The sequence below is a fragment of the Cetorhinus maximus genome, chromosome 12, assembly GCF_964194155.1.
Source record: "Cetorhinus maximus chromosome 12, sCetMax3.hap1.1, whole genome shotgun sequence".
In the NCBI taxonomy this organism is placed as follows: domain Eukaryota; kingdom Metazoa; phylum Chordata; class Chondrichthyes; order Lamniformes; family Cetorhinidae; genus Cetorhinus; species Cetorhinus maximus.
This window is the reverse complement of record NC_135890.1, coordinates 67,888,926-67,906,151: the sequence shown is the minus strand read 5'-3', so window position 1 is coordinate 67,906,151 and position 17,226 is coordinate 67,888,926. Positions and strand designations below refer to the sequence as shown.

Sequence of the window (17,226 nt, the reverse complement as noted above, 5' to 3'; positions counted from 1 at the left end):
CATCTGCCATGTTCTTGCCAATTCACTTAGCGTGTCCAAGTCCTCTTGAAACCTTTAATCTTCCTCACAACTTTCATTCCCACCTAGTTTTATGTCAACAGCAAATTTTGAAATATTACATTTGGTCCAGAAATCCAAATTATTTGTATAGATTGTGAATAGCTGTGGCTCCAGCACTGATCCTTGTGATGTTCCACTTGGCAGGCTGTTGCCTACCATCCTGAGAATGACTCGTTTATTCCTATTCTCTATTTTCTGTCAGTTAACCAATTCTCAATTCATAACAGTATATTACCTCCAATCCCATGTGCTCCAATTTTGTTTATTAACCTCCTATATTGGGTCTTATGAAAATCCAAATACACCACACTCACTGGCTGTCCTTTATCTATGCCACAAGTAACATCGTCAAAAAACTCCAACAGGTTTGTCAAACATGATTTCACTTTCATAAATCCATGTTGACTCGGCCCAATCATATCATTATTTTCTAAGGGCGGAATTTTCCGTGTCCGCCAGTGTCGAGCGTGTTTGGTGGCGTGAGCGGACAATATGGTGTGACTGGTTTCATGAAGGCATGAAACCAGTTTGTGATTGTCCACTCAGCCCACCAATGGCAGGCCGTATTTCCCGCCATCAGATGTCAGGAACCTCATTGTAATACATCAGCATATAAATATTAAGCCAGCCTGTCATTCCTGCAGATGACCGAGAACCAGTGTCACTGAAGACTACGAATGTCTAGGGAACTGGTCAATCATATCTTCTAGCTACTGCGGGATTTAGCCCTATGGGGACATGGAGGGCATCCACTGCCAGTGGCTGCGAAAGTGACAGCGAGGCTCAATTTCTATGCCAGTGGCTCCTTTCAGGGCTCCACAGGTGACCTATGTGGGATCTCACAAGCCTTCACCCACAAATGTATCCATAAAATCACAAATGCCAGCTTTGCCAGGGCACACAACTTCGTGCATTCTGCCCAGGACCAGGACAGTCAGGATGCGAGAGAGATTGGATTCGCCCAGATCTCAGGTTTCCCACAGGTTCAGGGTGCGATCGACTGCACTCACGTGGCGCTCAGATCTCCGTCGCAATACACGCTGAACTACATTAACTGCAAGGGGATCCATTCGCTGAATGTGCAGCTGGTGTACGACCACCAGAAATGCATCCAGCAGGTGTGTGCATGGTTTCCAGGAAGTGTGTATGTCTCCTACATTCTCAGTCAGTCACAGGTCCCTGAAGTCTTCCAGTGGCCACAGAAGCTGCAGATGGCTCCTCAGGGACAAGGGCTACCTGCGGAGGCCATGGCTGATGAAACCCGTGCAGCGGCCTCAGACTGCAGCAGAGTGACTGTGTAATGAGGCTCATGCTGCAGCTCGCAGCTTGGTGGAGCAGACCATCAGGGTGCTGAAGATAACTCCTTGAGGAGCAGGGGTAGCTGGAGTGAGATCGAGCTGCCCAGCACCCCTCTCGCGTGCACACGGTTGGAAGTCAACTCTGGCATCAGCGATGGAGTTGAGCCCGTGCAGCAGTGCAGGAACGATGTCCTGAACCAAGGTCTCCATGGCGGCTGCCACCCTACCCGTGCTGACCTTGGTGCGTTGGCAAGATGGCACTATCACCTCAGCCTAAAGGCGGACTGACTCCTCCATCATGCCTTGCAATCTGAGGAGTGCAGCAGACACCCCTTCCCAAGCTTACCTTTGCAGCTCCAGCAACTGTGACATGACCAAGTCCAGAGGCTCGTCATCTGACTTGGACTCAGCAAATTTCCGGCCTCAACAGTCCTCCGAGTGCCGGACACTGGGAAGACACTGCTGTGGATCAGACAGTGAGATGGGCTCACCAGACAGTGATCCCGAGGCTATTCGAAAGCCAGGTTCCACCGAGGTGTGTCTCTGGGCTTGAGGAGGGTGTGGTGAGTGTTGTGATGGGATTTCAAGTAGAGTGCCTTCAGATTCCTCTTCGAGGCTTTTTTGGAGCTTGATTGGAGGCCCTGGGTCATGGACTCTGTCGGCTGTTTCCCAAATGTGCCTGTGAAAGCAAGAGAAGATAAATAGTGCATGGCAGCTGCCTGTGAAACAGGGCACATGACTCACAGCAAGGTTGTCTGATGGATGTTGCACTGCTGGACCCTTGCTTGGTAGAGCGCCACTGACCTCACTGTCGGCACAGGCCCAGACCAGATCATCATCGGCCAGCTGGATGACTCTGTTTTCAAAGTCTGTGAGACTTTGATCTTAGGCAATCCTCCACTGGTCTGCAACCTCTCCCTCTTGTTGTGTGCCAGCTTGCCCTGCATGTATAGAAATGGAGAAAGTGTAAGCAGGATGCCTGCCTGGCCGGTGTGGATGGTGAGTTCCATGGACGGGATGAGGACAATGACAGTGAGTGTGAGAGAGTGAATGTTGATGTCTCTTGTACTGGCAGTGAGTGAGGGCCCCGTGGATGTGTGGTGGGTTTGTGAGTGTGTGAGTTGAAAGTGATGAGAAGAGTGACTTACCCTAATGGGACGGAGGAGATCATTCATCCTCTTATGGCACTGGGTGACTGACCTCTTTTGAAGGGCGTTGGCACTGACACTGCTGCCACCACCTCCCAAGCCGGATTAGTGAGGTTGCTGCTCATCCTGCGGCCAGAGCGGGGGTAGAGGACATCCCTGCAGGACTCCAAAAGGTAATCCAGTGATGCGTCACTAAACCGGGGGGAGGGGGGAACTGCACAGTCTTTTGCTTTTCAGGGCCATGTCTTCTTTGCAGCAGTCCTGGGCTTTAACACTGAGATGTGTGCGTGTGGCTGGACTTTAAATATAATGCCTGGCGTGATGAAGTGGCAAGGTGATGGCAGGCGGGTGAATGAAAGCCTGCTCACCATGGAAACATCCTATTTCCCGGGAGTGCATAAATAATGTGGCAGCTTTAGGATGATATGGCGTGAAATCCTGCCATCGTTGCCAGCGGGTAAAACGTCATTTTACCAGCTCGCTACTGCACTTAGTGCAAATCTGGTATGATGCCATCTAGCTGTCACATCCTGTATAATAGATTCTAACATTTTCCCTACTACTTAATCAAGCTAACTGGTCTGTAGTTACCCATTTTCTTTCTCCCTCCCGTCTTAAATAGTATGGTTACATTTGCTGCTTTTCAGTCTGCAGGAACCTCTCTAGAATCTATAGAATTTTGAAAGATAACCACCAATGCACCCACTATCTTTATACACCCACTTCCTTCAACACTCTGGGATGTAGCTCATCAGGTCCAACAGATTTATCAACTTTCAATCCAATTAATTTTTCGAGTGCTACCTCTTTACTAATACTAATTTCTTTCAATTCCTCATTTTCATAAGTCCCTTGGTCCCCTAATATTTCTGTGAGATTTTCTGTATCTTCCTCCGTGAATACAGAAGTAATTGTTTAGTTTCTCCACCATTTCCCTGTTCTCCATTATAAGTTCTCCTGTCTCTGCCTGTAATTGACCCACGACTGTCCTTGCTAATCTTTTCACATACTTATAGAAGCTTTTACAGCCTGCCTTTATGTTTCTCACTAGCTTGCATTCGTACTCTATTTTCTCTTTCTTTATTTGGTTCTCGGTTCTCCTTTGCTGGATCCCAAAATGCTTCCAATCCTCGGGTTTACCACTTTTCTGGCAATCTTATAAGCCACTCCTTTGATGCAATGCAATCTTTAACTTCTTTTGTTAGCCATGGTTGATTCACCTTTCCTGTTGGGTTTTTGTGTCTTAGAGGAATGTATATTTGTCATAGACCATGTAATATTTCTTTAACTACTAGCCATTGCCTGTCTACCATTAAATGTTTTGTCTGTTTTCCCAATCCACCATAGCCAACTTGCCCATCATATTTTTATAATTTCCTCTGTTCAGATTTATGACCCTGGTTTCAGAATTAACAATATCATTTACAATATTAATTTAAAATGCTATCATATTATGGTCACTATTTCCTAAAGGTTCCTTTACAGCAAGGTTATTAATTAGCCCTTTCTCATTACATAATACTAAATCTACAATAACCCAATTCCTAGTTGGTTCTTCAATGTACTGCTCCAGAAACCCATCCCATACACATTCCAAGAATTCATCCCCCACAGAATTAGTGCTAATTAGGTTTACCCAGCTTATATATAAATTGAAGTCACCCATTATTACTATATTACTCATGTTACAGGCAGCTCTAACTTCCAATTTATACCATGCCCAACATGCTTGGTGGCCTATGAACAACTCCCACCAATGTTTGCTGTCCCTTGCTGTTTCTTAACTCCATCCAAACTGATTCTATATCTTGATCCTGCAATCTAAGATCCTCTCTCACCAAAGTACTGATCTCATCCTTCGTTAACACACTACCCAACTTCTTTTCCTTTTTGCCTATACTTTTTTCATTGATTTATGTGATGTGGGCATCACTGAGTAAGCCAACATTTATTGCCCATTCCCATTTGCCCTTGAGAAGGTGGTGGTGAGCTGCCTTCTTGAACCGCTGCAGTCCATGTGGTGTAGGTACACCCACAGTGCTGTTAGGGAGGAAGTTTGTTTTCTCTTCCACAGAGAGTGGAGGAGGCAGGGTCATTGAATATTTTATAGCTGAGTTAGATAGATTCTTGGTTAAGAAGGGAGTCAAAAGATGGTAGGTGGTAGACAGGAAAGTAGAGTTGAGGCTACAATCAGATCAACCATCATCTTATTGAATGGCGGAGCAGGTTCAAGAGGCTGAATGGCTTACTCCTGCTCCTAATTTGTGAGTTCATATGTTGCTGCCATAGTGGAATTTGAACCCACATCCCCATTTAAGACGGAGATGAGAAGAAATTATTTCTCTCAGAAGGTTGTTTTCTCTTCCACAGAGAGTGGTGGACACCTGGGCTACTAGTCCAGTAACGTTATCACTTTGCTATCATCCCTCATTCTGACTCATATTCTGCAGCAGAATTCTGGAAAAGCCAGAGTGTGGGGCTTGGTACCTAGCACCCTTCCTGCCCTCCGGAGGTTCTGAATCTGCTTGGTGCACTGATTCCAGCATGGAAGGACCACACTGCTGGCTCAACTACCTCAATCACTTGCACACATTTGCTTGGTTGGAGAGGATTGGCTCTTCCTCCTGTCCTCGGAAGACCTCACCTCACTGCAGCCCTTCAGCTTATTCAGCTGGACATCCAGGTAAGAGTGAGAGAGCTGGGGGTGGGGGTAGGGGGAAGCCTTTCCATATCTCCATTCAAGTCGTTGCCGCAGCTCTAAAAGCCAATATCCACTTCAGCCCTACAATCCCTGCCAATGTTCTTTCAATTATAAATCCTTGATTTGACCGATCAGTTGTGTGATCCACCCTGCCACTCCGATTGGTCAGTGGAATGCAATTTGCCCTGGTGCAGTTTAAGAGCCGCAGCAAAGCCCGCTGCAGATTCCAACTGGTTTCTCATCCTTTTAATGGTTCTGCTGTTTTGGTGAAGACCAAGGGTAGAATTTTCCCTTCAGGGTCTAAGTCCCGTAGCGGTGGTGGGAATGGGGAGAGTTTCCTGCTGTGGAGGCCACTGGAAATTTGCACAATATCGTGCGACGTTGACCTAATTAATTATGCAGGGGGGTGGGGGGGTTTGCAATGTTTTCGAGGTGGGAGGGGCTGGATGGTGTGCCCATTACATCTGGGCACTGTATTTAAAAGATGCCCTGACATCAACTGACCCACCATTCAAGATAGAAGATCCACTTCCTGGAAGATGCTGAGGTCAGAAGATCCACATTATAGGTGATCCACTCACCCACTGCTGCACATGGTATTCCAGGCCCCGGTCACTGGAGGCCTCCATCTTCCCTTTTGATCTCCGCAGGCTGCCCCAGACCTTCTTGCAGGTACGTCCAGTGTTTGCATGCCATATTAGTTCAGCCGTGTTCTGGACCGGCGTGAAAACCCGCTGGTGGCACGGATGATTGGACAGTGGGGATGATTCTGGTCAGGCCTTCATCTGCATCCATTAATAGAATGCAAAAGGGTTTCGCGCCAACCTCTGGTGGGAATGGTGACCCGCCAAGACAGGTGGGAGTGCATGCTCCCACCATCACTTTATGCAAGCAGGAAACTGACTTTTCGCCTCCTGCCACATTGTCTGCCCTGCCTGCCATTAAGCCCGCCCTGGGGGGTATCTGGAAAATTCCACTCTAGGTTTTCAAAATTTCACCCATTGTGTTTGTAGTTTTTTTCCATTAAAGTGACACACAAATTACTATCACTACTGGCAAAACCTTGGGGAGGGGTGAGAGTTAATTTCACCAGCTGCTGTGGAGGGATTTCCTCCTCAATGGAACACACAGTACAATGTCACTGACTATCGGCAACTGCATGGAGCATCTCAAATTAACTTCCTGCAACAGCCCAGAGATTGTTCCTCTGGGCTGCATGGAGTGGTCTCAAACTAAGAGGCAAAGCAGTAGAATGACAGCAAGGACACAGATGGAGCAACGAGGTACCTACCTGTGTGTGCATTGTAAATAGTCATGAAGAAGCCTCCTCCGATCCCCATGCTCTGTGCATTCATGAGTCCATTACAGAGCAAGGAAGCAATAGCAGCATCTACAGCAGAGGCATTCTGCCTCAGAATATCCCTGCAATGAAATCAGTGAGCGATTTAGGAATATAAGAACAGGAGGAGTCCTTCAGACCCTTGAGTTTGTTCTGTTAGATCATGGCTAACCTTAACACCAGTTGCAATATCCCTGTAATGAAATCAGTGTGAGATTTAGAGTCGGTTTGATTTGTCCACAGAGCCATCAGGTAACAAGTTGGTTCCTGTTCTTTATTGGCCTAAAGAAACCACTGCCTCAATAACAGGATCATTGGGCAAGTATAATACTAAACTATATAGACCAGTAAGTTCAATTAAGTTCCACCCTCTTACTGTACCTAGCTGATTTGAACAGGGACCGTGGCTGGGGCTTCAGTCCCAGGGATTAGGGATGTGAAAAATCATTTTGAGTTCCTGCTTCTCCTGGATATTCTGTGACTCTGACTAGAAAATGTAGGAGCTCAAATGTGCTGCCTCCGCAGTCAAACAGCTGCCAGTACTTACTTTCACACTTGAAAAATGGAATCACAGAACAACCATCTCATCCTTTCTGATTAAGAAATGACCTGTTGATTTGTTTGCTTTTGAAGGTTTTCCTCCCTGATAATTTTCTTCTAATAAATTGAGGAACTTGGAGCCAAAGCTCACCAACAACAGAACCAGAGGAACCCAGGATCAGTGCCTATCAGTGGAGAGATAGGAGAGTTCCAAACCCATGAGACAGGTACTCTCCCAGTTTCTTGGGCTACACAGATCCATGTCCCATAGCCTCTTCTGGCCTCTGGTGCAATGCAAGAGATCCCAAGGAAAATTACAATTGCCAGAGAAGTGGTACTGAGTAAATTATTGGAGCTGAGGGCTGACAAGTGCCCGGGTCCTGATGGACTTCATCCTCGGGTCTTAAAAGAGTGGCTAGTGAGATAGTTGATTTGGGGAAGGTCCCATTAGATTGGAAGATAGCAAATGTAACTTCTTAATTCAGAAAGGGAGGGAGACAGAAAGCAGGAAAGTATAGGCCAGTTAGTTTAACCTCGGTCATGGGGAAAATGTTAGAAGCTATTATTAAAGAAGCTATAACAGGGCACTTGGATAATTTCAAGGTAATCAGGCAGAGTCAACATGGTTTTGTGAAAAGGAAAATCATGTTTAACTAATTTTTTGGAGTTCTTTGACAAAGTAACATGTGCTGCGGATAAAGGGGAACCAGTGGATGTACTGTACTTAGATTTCCAGAAGGCATTTGATAAAGTGCCACATCAAAAGTTATGGGGCAACATCTTCTGGTCGGTGAGCGGGGGCGGGGCCCACTTGTCGACGTGTAAAATGACGTGGGGATATGTCGGTCGGGCGTGCATCCCGATGTCACCCCGCATCATTTAGATTTTCAGTTCGGCTGCCCGCCGGACTGTCAACGGCCTATTGAGGCCATTAAAAAACTCATTAATATGATTGGTGGACCTGCCCGCCCAACATTAAGGTTGGCGGGCAGGCCTACAGCCCAGGCGAGCCTTGGAAAAAGCTTGAAACCTCATGCACGGGCGGGATGAGGTTTCAAGAGGGTATTTAAATTTTTATTAAAGGTTTCAATAAAAGTTATGGACATGTCCCAACTCATATGACAGTGTCACATGAGGGGACATGGCTGGGAAATTTTTAAAAAACCTTTATTTAAAGCTTTAAATTGGAGACGATCTCCCTGAAGCAGCACTTTGCACATATTGACATGGATAGAAGATTTGATGGCTAACAGGAAACAGAAAATAGGCATAAATGGGTCTTTTTCAGGATGGTAAGAGTGGTGTGCTTCAGGGATCAGCGCTGTTTACACTGTTTACACTTTATATTAATGACTTGGATCAGGGGATGGATGGGATGGTTGTCAAATTTGTTGATGACACAAAGATAGGGAGGAAAGTAAGTTGTGAAGAGAACACAAGGAGGTCACGAAAAGATAGAGATAAGTTAAGTGAGTGGGCAAATATTTGGCAAATGGAGTATAATGTGCGAAAATGTGAAATTGTCCATTTTGGCAGGAAGAATAAAAGAGAAGCATATTATCTAAATGGTGAGAGATTGCAGAGCTCTGAGGTGCAGAGGGATCTGGGTGTCCTATTGCATGAATCGCAAAAGGCTAGTATGCAAGTACAGCAAGTGATTAGGAAAACTATTAGAATGTTATCATTCATTGCAAGGGGAATTGAATACAAAAGTAGGGAGGTTATGCTTCAGTTATACAGTGCACTAGTGAGACTACATCTGGAGTACTGTGTACAATATTGGTCACCTTGTTTAAGGAAGGATGTAAATACATTGGAAGCAGTTCAGAGAAGGTTTACCAGACTAATACCTGGAATGGGCAGGTTGTCTTATGAGGAAAGGTTGGACATGCTAGTCTTGGAGCTTAGAAGAGTAAGAGGCAACTTAATTGAAACATATAAGATCCTGAGGGGTCTTGCCAGGGTGGATGTGGAGAGGGTGTATCCTCTTGTGGGAGAATCTAGAACTAGGGGTCACTGTTTTAAAATAAGGGATTGCCCATTTAAAACAGAGATGAGGCAGAGGCTTGTGAGCCTTTGGAATTCTCTTCCTGAAAAGGTGGTGGAAGCAGAGTCTTTGAATATTTTTAAGGCAGAGGTGGATAAGGTTCTTGGTAAACAAGGGGGTGATAGGTTATTGGGGGTAGGCAGGATTTAGATTTTAGGTCACTATCAGGTCAGCCATGATCTTATTAAACGATGGAGCAGGCTTGAGGGGCTGAATGGCCTACTCCTGCTCCTTGTTCATATTCTCACATGTTTAACTGTGTGAAAATGATGGTCCTTTATTTCACATTGTAAACTGTTAATCTACCTATCTGTATATACTTAGGAGTGTCCTGGACAGCTATTGTGAAATCCTGAAACAAAGAGGATCCTTTCTCAATTCCTTATCTCAAGTCAATAGAGCTCCATGACTCAACTCTTACCCTCACCCCATTCCCTTGCTCACCAGTCTGCTCACTCAAGCTGCTCAATGCCAGACCCTTCAAACCAAACCACTAATATCACAGACAATTAAGGAGAATGGACAGTTGGTCTTTAACTTTCAATGATTGGAAAACAGTGTACCTTTGAAAAATTGTGGCTGTTCTCTTTAGAACACAGGAATTCTCGGGGTAATTTGAGAAAATCATAGAGCACACAAGGAGACCATTCAGCCCATTGTGCCTGTGCTGGCTCTTTGAATAAGCTGTACAGTTAGTTCAGTTCCTCTGATCTTCTCCCATAGAAACTACAATATTCCCCCTTCAGGTATATATTTAGTTCCCTTTTGAAAGTTCATATTGAATCTGCTCGTTCAGGCTATGCGTTCCAGATTACAACAACTCGTTGTGTAAATAATTCCCCTCAGGTGGATGTTTAAAATTACAAAGAGATGTGACAGAATAGATATAAACAGGGATTGAAGAATCTAGGATGAAGGGACATACATATAGGAATAAATTTGAGGGATTTAAGAAAGAGATCAGGAGAAATCTTTTTACACAATAGGTTGTGAGGTTGTGGAATGGATTATCAGTTATTAACTAAAACTGAGATCATATGTCATTATTTAAGAATAGGTTAGATAGTTTGATTGAAGAAAAAAGAGAAAAGGGATACAGGACCAAGTTTACACATGGGATTAGGAATACAGATCACTTGAAGGATAAACATCAATATGGGCTGGTTGGGATGAACAGCTGTATCCTTGTAATTCCCTGGAAATGTTTGCATTATTCCTCTGACAGACATTGTGGACCAAGGCCCTTAAACAGACACTCACCTGCCAATCTCTGAACATCTCTCTGCATCTGTAGCAACAACAGCTCTCTCAAAGGAATAAGCTGGCACTGCTTTGGACTTCAGCCCAAAGTACACACCCAGAAAGATGATGAGGGCCACCAGTATCAGAACTACAAAAGCAATGAGTCCTTTCGAGCTAGTTTTCATTTCTCTAAAAGGAAAAAAAAGATGAAGTTCAGGTCTGGGTGTGAGCTCCAAGAGGATATCAGAAATGGCTTTCATAGGCAGCCTTCAAATTAGATTAGAACACTTGATAGATAAAAATCCACTAGGATTCTGTTACTAAGCCCCACATTTGTAATTTTTAAATATATTTATTTAGGGGATGTGGGCTTCACTGGCTAGGCCAACATTTATTGCCCATAGTAAAGCTGCTTAAAAACACTAGTCAGATAATTGGCAAGTTTAATATTTTGTTCTCAATTTCTTCTGTAAGCTTTAAAGAAGTTTATTTGATTATGGCATTTTGTTTGACCCTTTTGGTGCCAAACTAGATTGGGTGATGAGCTGACCTGCAACACAAAGCAGTGATGACCCTCTGGTTTAGAAGCCAGTAAGTATTATTAAATCAGTAGGTAAGATGTGGAGCACATTGGTCCAGTAGGAAAGCAGATTTTAACCCATAGCTTTTGGCTCTGCCATTATAGCAAGGTATTGAGTAGGGGTTGGCAATTCCCAACCTGGGAAAATTTGCAACAAAATGAAACTGATGAGTCACTCAGTGCTGCACACACTGTCCTTGTGGCTAGTTACTGGAAGTGGAATGCCTCTAAACTGAGCAATAGAAATCAGCATGGAGAGTGTTTTGTGTTGATTTAACATTAGCAAGTACTATGTTAGATCAAACATGTTCCATGGAGAGATAAAGCTCATGGATAACATGAAAGAAAGATTTGCCTTTTCTAATGCCTTTCACAACCTCAGTATGTGCCAAAGTGCTTTGCACCCAATGATGCGTTTTTGAAGTGTGTTCACTGTTGTGATGTAACAAATGCACCAGCTAATTTGCAAACAAGGTCCCACAAATAGCGATAAGATAATGATCAGATTATTTGTTCAGTGATGTTGATTGATGGATCAATATTAAATGAATATTAGCTCAGAGTAGAATTTGTTCGTGTGTAATATTGCTACTATCCTAGCTGATATCACAGAACTTGATACAAACCAGGGAATTGATCAGCATAGATAGCTCACTGGACACCATGGGCAGAATTTTGTCATCGGCGAGCTGGGGGTGGGGCCTGCTCGCCAATGCTTAAAATGATGTGGGATGACGTTGGGCGGAACCCCCGACGTCACCCTGCCCCATTTAAATTTTCAGGAAGGTGGCGGCGCAGCAAAATCAGCTGCGGGCCCGCCAACCTGTCAATGGCTATTTGAGGCCATTGACAGGATCAATTAAGCAATTAAAGGACCTGCCCGTCCAACCATAATGTTGGTGGGCAGGCCAGGAGCCTCAGCGGCAAATAGAAAAAACATGAAACCTCATCCACCAGCGGGATGAGGTTTCATGTTGGGTTTTAAAAATTGTAATGAAGTTATTCTGTACATTATGAACATGTCCCATCTCATGTGACATTGTCACATGAGGGGACATATTAGGGAATTTTTTTTTTCTATTTTTAATATTTTTAAAGTCCAGGCGATCTCCCTGAGGCTGCACTCTCGAATTCAGGGATTCTCCCCCACCCGCACAGGGAGCGCATAGCGCTTCCCGGCGGATTTCATGCTGGGCGGGCCTTAATTGGCCCACCCACGTAAAATGGCGGCGCTGCCCGCTTTGCTGGCGGCGATCGGCTTCACGCCCGCCGGAGATTGGGTCGGGCCCGTCCACCGACAGGCAGAAAATTCTGCCCCATATCTGTACTTCAAAAATGGCTTCCTCCAGCTATTTCACATGGAATTACAACTCTCTTTATTGACCTCAATGTTTTGTTAGCAACAAACCTAAAGCAAGTAATACTTTTATTTTTCTAAACCCACACCGTGAAGCAAGAACAAAAATTGCTGGAAAACCTCAGCAGGTCGACAGCATCTGTGGAGAGGAAGACAGAGTCAATGTTTGGAGTCCGTGTGACTCTTCATTAGAACTCAGTGAAGGAAGATAACATTTTAACCGTAGCAAAAATAGAAAATGCTAAAATCTTAGCAGGTCTGGCAGTTCTGATGAAAGGTCACGACTCAGAATGTTAACTCTGTTTATCTCTCCAAATATGCTGCCAAACTTACTGAGTATTTCCAGCATTTTCTAGTTTTATTTCAGGTTTTCAGCATCCAGATTATTTTGCTTTAACATTTTAACCAAACTGCTCCACATGCTGTCAAAATACAAGCACTATCCAGCATTGCACAGTAAACAAATCCATAACCAGTATATTAATCAAAGGACTAAAACTCCTTATGACCTATAATTTGTCAGATTCATCATCATCTTCATCCTCTTCCTCAGAATTCTCTGCACCATGTGTCATTTTGAGGAGCCTGCCTCTGCTTTGGGCAGCTCATTGCATAATGATGCTTCAAGTCACACCTATAAACTGTTCCTTCAGCTTTCCTGGGATTCATTCACCTTTATTGCTGTTCCAATTCTGTCATTCCCAGATTGGCTAAAGGTGCGTCCATCCCCATTCTGCCTGTCTTTAACCTTTCCAATATATTGATGTCTGTATCCAGTATCTGGACTATTTCGAAACCAGGCCATCACAATCTAGTCTTTGGGTCTCTGGAATGTCCCATTTGTTCCTCGAAGGCTGAAGGAAACGATTGACTCCCCAGGGCTTTTTTTCAAGACTGCAGGTATCTGAACCAACATGATCTCCCTCTCCAAGAACCAAGTGCCAGTTAGAATCAGGACCCTACCTGCATGAGACACTTTAGCACAATCAAGCAATTTAAATGTAGTACTGATCCAGGGATCCCCAAATTGAATTTCATCAATCTTTTTTACAATCTGCTATAGCCGATAATACATTCTTCCATGGAATCGACATCTGTTTTCTGAAATCTATCAAAGTCTGACCATGTCTCGTAGGCGCTTAACAGATTATCTTTCCCGTAAATTGCATTCTAGAACTGTAAAAGAAGGTCCAAACATTCGTCGCGATTCAACTTTTGCGCATTTAGCTCACAAAAAACTTCATTTCTGATTTTACTACTGGTAGGAAATTACAACACCAAAGCTATATTTATTTTTCCCTTTGGCAGGTCCACATGTCTACATATCCACATCATTCTTCCACTGGTCAAACAGTTCAGATCCCAAGAACTTTGAAGGGTAATAATAGCCTGAAAATTTACACATGCACCTCTGTCATTTTTCACCATTTTTCCCCTTTTGACCCTATTTGCTGTTGTTTTTTAATGTTTGTACACTCTGCCACTCCTGTCACACTCTGGGTATCATTACCTAAATACCTACCCTGCAAGGCTGCCATATCCTTTTGCTTTGTAAGCCTATGTATCCCCTTTCCAGAACCCTCCCTCCTCTACTTAGTTTAAAGCCCTCTCTACAGCCCTAACTATTTGGTTCGCCAGGACACTGGTCCCAGCACGGTTCAAGTGAAGTCTTTCCCACTGGAACCGCTCCCTTTTACGCCAGTACTGATGCCAGTGCTCCATGAACTGAAACTCATTTCTCCCACGCCAATCTTTGAGCCACGCATTTAACTCCTTGACTTACTTTACCTTATGCCAGTTTGCCCGTGTCTTAGGTAATAATCCAAGATTATTACCTTGGAGGTTCTGCTTTTTAATTTAGCTCCTAACTGTTCAAATTCTTTCAGCAGAACCTCCTTTCTAGTCCTACCAATGTCGTTAGCACCAACATGGATGACAACAACTGGATCTCTCCCTTGCATTCCAAGTTCCTCTCCAGCCCTGAGGAGATGCCCTTAAACCTGGCACCAGACAAGCAACACAGCCTTCAGGACTCACGCTCATGGCTGCAGAGAACAGTATCTATCCCCATAATTATACTGTCCCCTACCACCACTACGTTCCTATTTCCTCCCCCCACTTGAATGGCTTCCTGCTCAGTTCGCTCATCCTCCCTGCAGTCCCTGCTCTCATCTACACTGCTTGCAAGAACCTCGTAACTGTTGGCTAGTTGCAGGGGCTGAGGCTCCTCGAACACTATCCCCTGGGCCCCTATACCTGCTTCATTCGCAGTCACACCCTCCTGTTCCTGATCACAGACCAAATTAGAATGACCTAATCTAGAGGAGTGACTGCCTCCTGGAGTAAAGTGTCCAAGTAACTTTCCCCCTCCCTTATGTGGTGCAATGTCTGCAGCTTGGACTCCAGCTCCTTAACTCGGAACCCAAGTTCCTCGAGCAGCAAACACCTGGTACTGGTGTGTTTGCGCTGGATCACCTTGGTGTCCAGCAACACCCACATGTTGCAGCAGCAATACATCACCCATCCTGGCATCGCTATTGTATTTTATTCAAATTATTAATTAATTACTCTAGAGCAAAGGAGATGTTGGCTTTTGTGATGCCAAATGGACTTTATCAGTTTAAAGTCATGCCATTTGGTATGAAGAATGTACCTGCGCCATTTCAAAGACTGACAAACAAAGTAATTGCAGGTCTAAGCAATTGTGCTGTTTATGTTGATGACTTAATTGTTTTCAGTCAGATGTGGGAGGAGCATTTACAACACCTGGAAGAATTATTTACTCGATTACAAGAAGCTAATTTGCTGATGAACTTGGTTAAAAGTCAATTTGCAAAAGCACAAGTTACGTATCTAGGCCATACCATTGGACATGATAAGGTGGCTCCAAGACATGTGAAAGTCAAAGCTATCACGGATTTCCCAATGCCTACAATAAAATGAGAAGTTTTGACATCTCTGGGCATGAATGGATTTTACTGGAAATTTGTACCAAATTTTAGCAGTGTTGCTCCACTGACTGAACTATTAAAAAAGAACAAGAAGTTTCACTGGACACTGGAGTATCAGAAGGCATTTGACAGTTTGAAAACTGTATTAACTACGACACCAGTTTTGGCAGTACCCAATTATGCCAAGCAATTTAAGTTGCCAGTGATTTAGGCATTGGGGCTGTACTGTTACAAGAAGATGACACTGGAATTGAAACACCGATAGTGTATTTTTCACGGAAGTTGAATGCACAACAGAGAAAATACTCAACGATTGAAAAAGAGATGTTGGTTTTGATGTTAGCATTGCAACATTTTGAATTCTATGTGGCAAACAATTCGTCAGAAACAATTGTTTATACAGGCCACAATACTTTGAAGTTTCTGGACAAATTTTGAATCAAAAGTGCAAAGCTATTCAGGTGGAGTTTATTAATGCAACCATTTAATCTACAGATAATGCATGACCCTGAATGAGAGAATCTGATTGCAGATGCATTATCAAGAGTTTGAAGCTTAAAGGGAAAATTGGATATTTTAAAACCTGGACACTGAACAGGAGTGATTTCTGCTGATACCAAGGGTTTGTGTATATATATATATATATATACATATATAGTTATGTTAATGCATGCATCTAGTAATGTAATAGTGTAGGTATATAATTAAGTGAAGGATATAGTGTAAGATGGGTTATTAAAAATGAAGCCATCTTAAAATTATGGCGGTTCATTTTTTTGATTAGCAGGGGGATGTCATGAAGTGACATTAATGTCTAAAAGTTATTGGAAATTATTTTTTTAAAAATAGAGTTCTAATGGGGGTCTGTGTCTATGTGTATGTCAGTGTGTGTCTTAATTGGTTTAAAGCCAGCTAGTCTGGGTGCTTTGATGTATAGTAGTTTTAAGATGGTAATTATGTAAATGTAAGGAGGGTAGAAGGTAAAGTGTAAATTTGCATTTGTTAAAAGAAACCATTCAAGACTGCAGATGAAATCGTACTCCTAGCTAGGAGACGCTAAGCAATGTGTTTACTTTTTCAGCTTATTAATAAAATTGGTGGGATAAAAGGATGTTATTGTTAGAAGAGCTAAAGTTAAAAGCCTAGTGATGCAATGGAAAATTTACATTCAAAGAGAAAGATATATATAAAAGAGAAAGGAAATTGTGTATAAGGTAGAGGGATTTTAAGATCCAACAAGTGTGAGAAGCCTTCAGCCTGTAAGCCTCAAGCTGCTGTCTGCAAGGATCCAGAATTGAAAGAAACTCATTTTGAATGCGACTGTCCAGGGTATGTTCTGCCAGGCATCTGTTTAAATCTATAAGCTTTACTGTTGCCTTAACGGGAATGTAACTGAGAGTCATATTAATTAGGGGATTTTTTTATAGTTATTACAGTAGTAATTTTGCAGATGTATGTATGTGTTTACAATCTTTCTTGTATTAATAAATGTTTAATTTAGTTTTATAAAAAACCTCTTGAGACTCGGTCGTCTTATTACTACTGAATTCAAAGTCTGTATCTCGAAACGTACAAATTACAAGAATGAGTTATGACAGTCGTTCCAAGTTTCCCTCTGGGATCTAAACAACACAGCCTTTACCACTGGCTGTGTCATAACACAAGCCCACACCATTGCAATCATACAAATGCACAGATCTAGCTCCACATCATCTCAATCAGTATCCTACACAGCTGCGGACCCACTTCACCTCAATCAACAACCCATACAGATCCAGATCCACACCACCCCCACCAGGAACCAGTGCATATTCAAATCAGCTGTGGCTCAGTTCATAGCACCCTCGCCTTTGAATCAGAGGGTTGTGGGTTCATGTCCCACTCCTGGAAACCAAGAACTGTGATTGTACTCGAAAGAGTTGCAATCTGTGACTGTTGATAACTCAAAATAGTTTCAAATCCA

General features: G+C 43.4%; 1 protein-coding gene across 4 annotated transcripts in view; it reads right to left on the bottom strand.

The window, feature by feature from the left end:
- LOC144687536 (glutathione hydrolase 1 proenzyme-like) overlaps positions 1–17,226 on the bottom strand; it is a 163,139-nt gene that overhangs the window by 131,873 nt on the left and 14,040 nt on the right. For all 4 annotated transcript variants that reach the window (XM_078553805.1, XM_078553808.1, XM_078553807.1 and 1 more), the window contains exons 2-3: positions 10,394–10,564; positions 6,499–6,629 (exon numbers count right to left, since the gene is read on the bottom strand). In XM_078553805.1, the coding sequence (XP_078409931.1) occupies positions 6,499–6,629; positions 10,394–10,560 (298 nt within the window). In that variant the 5' untranslated portion in view covers positions 10,561–10,564. The remainder of the gene's footprint in view (positions 1–6,498; positions 6,630–10,393; positions 10,565–17,226) is intronic.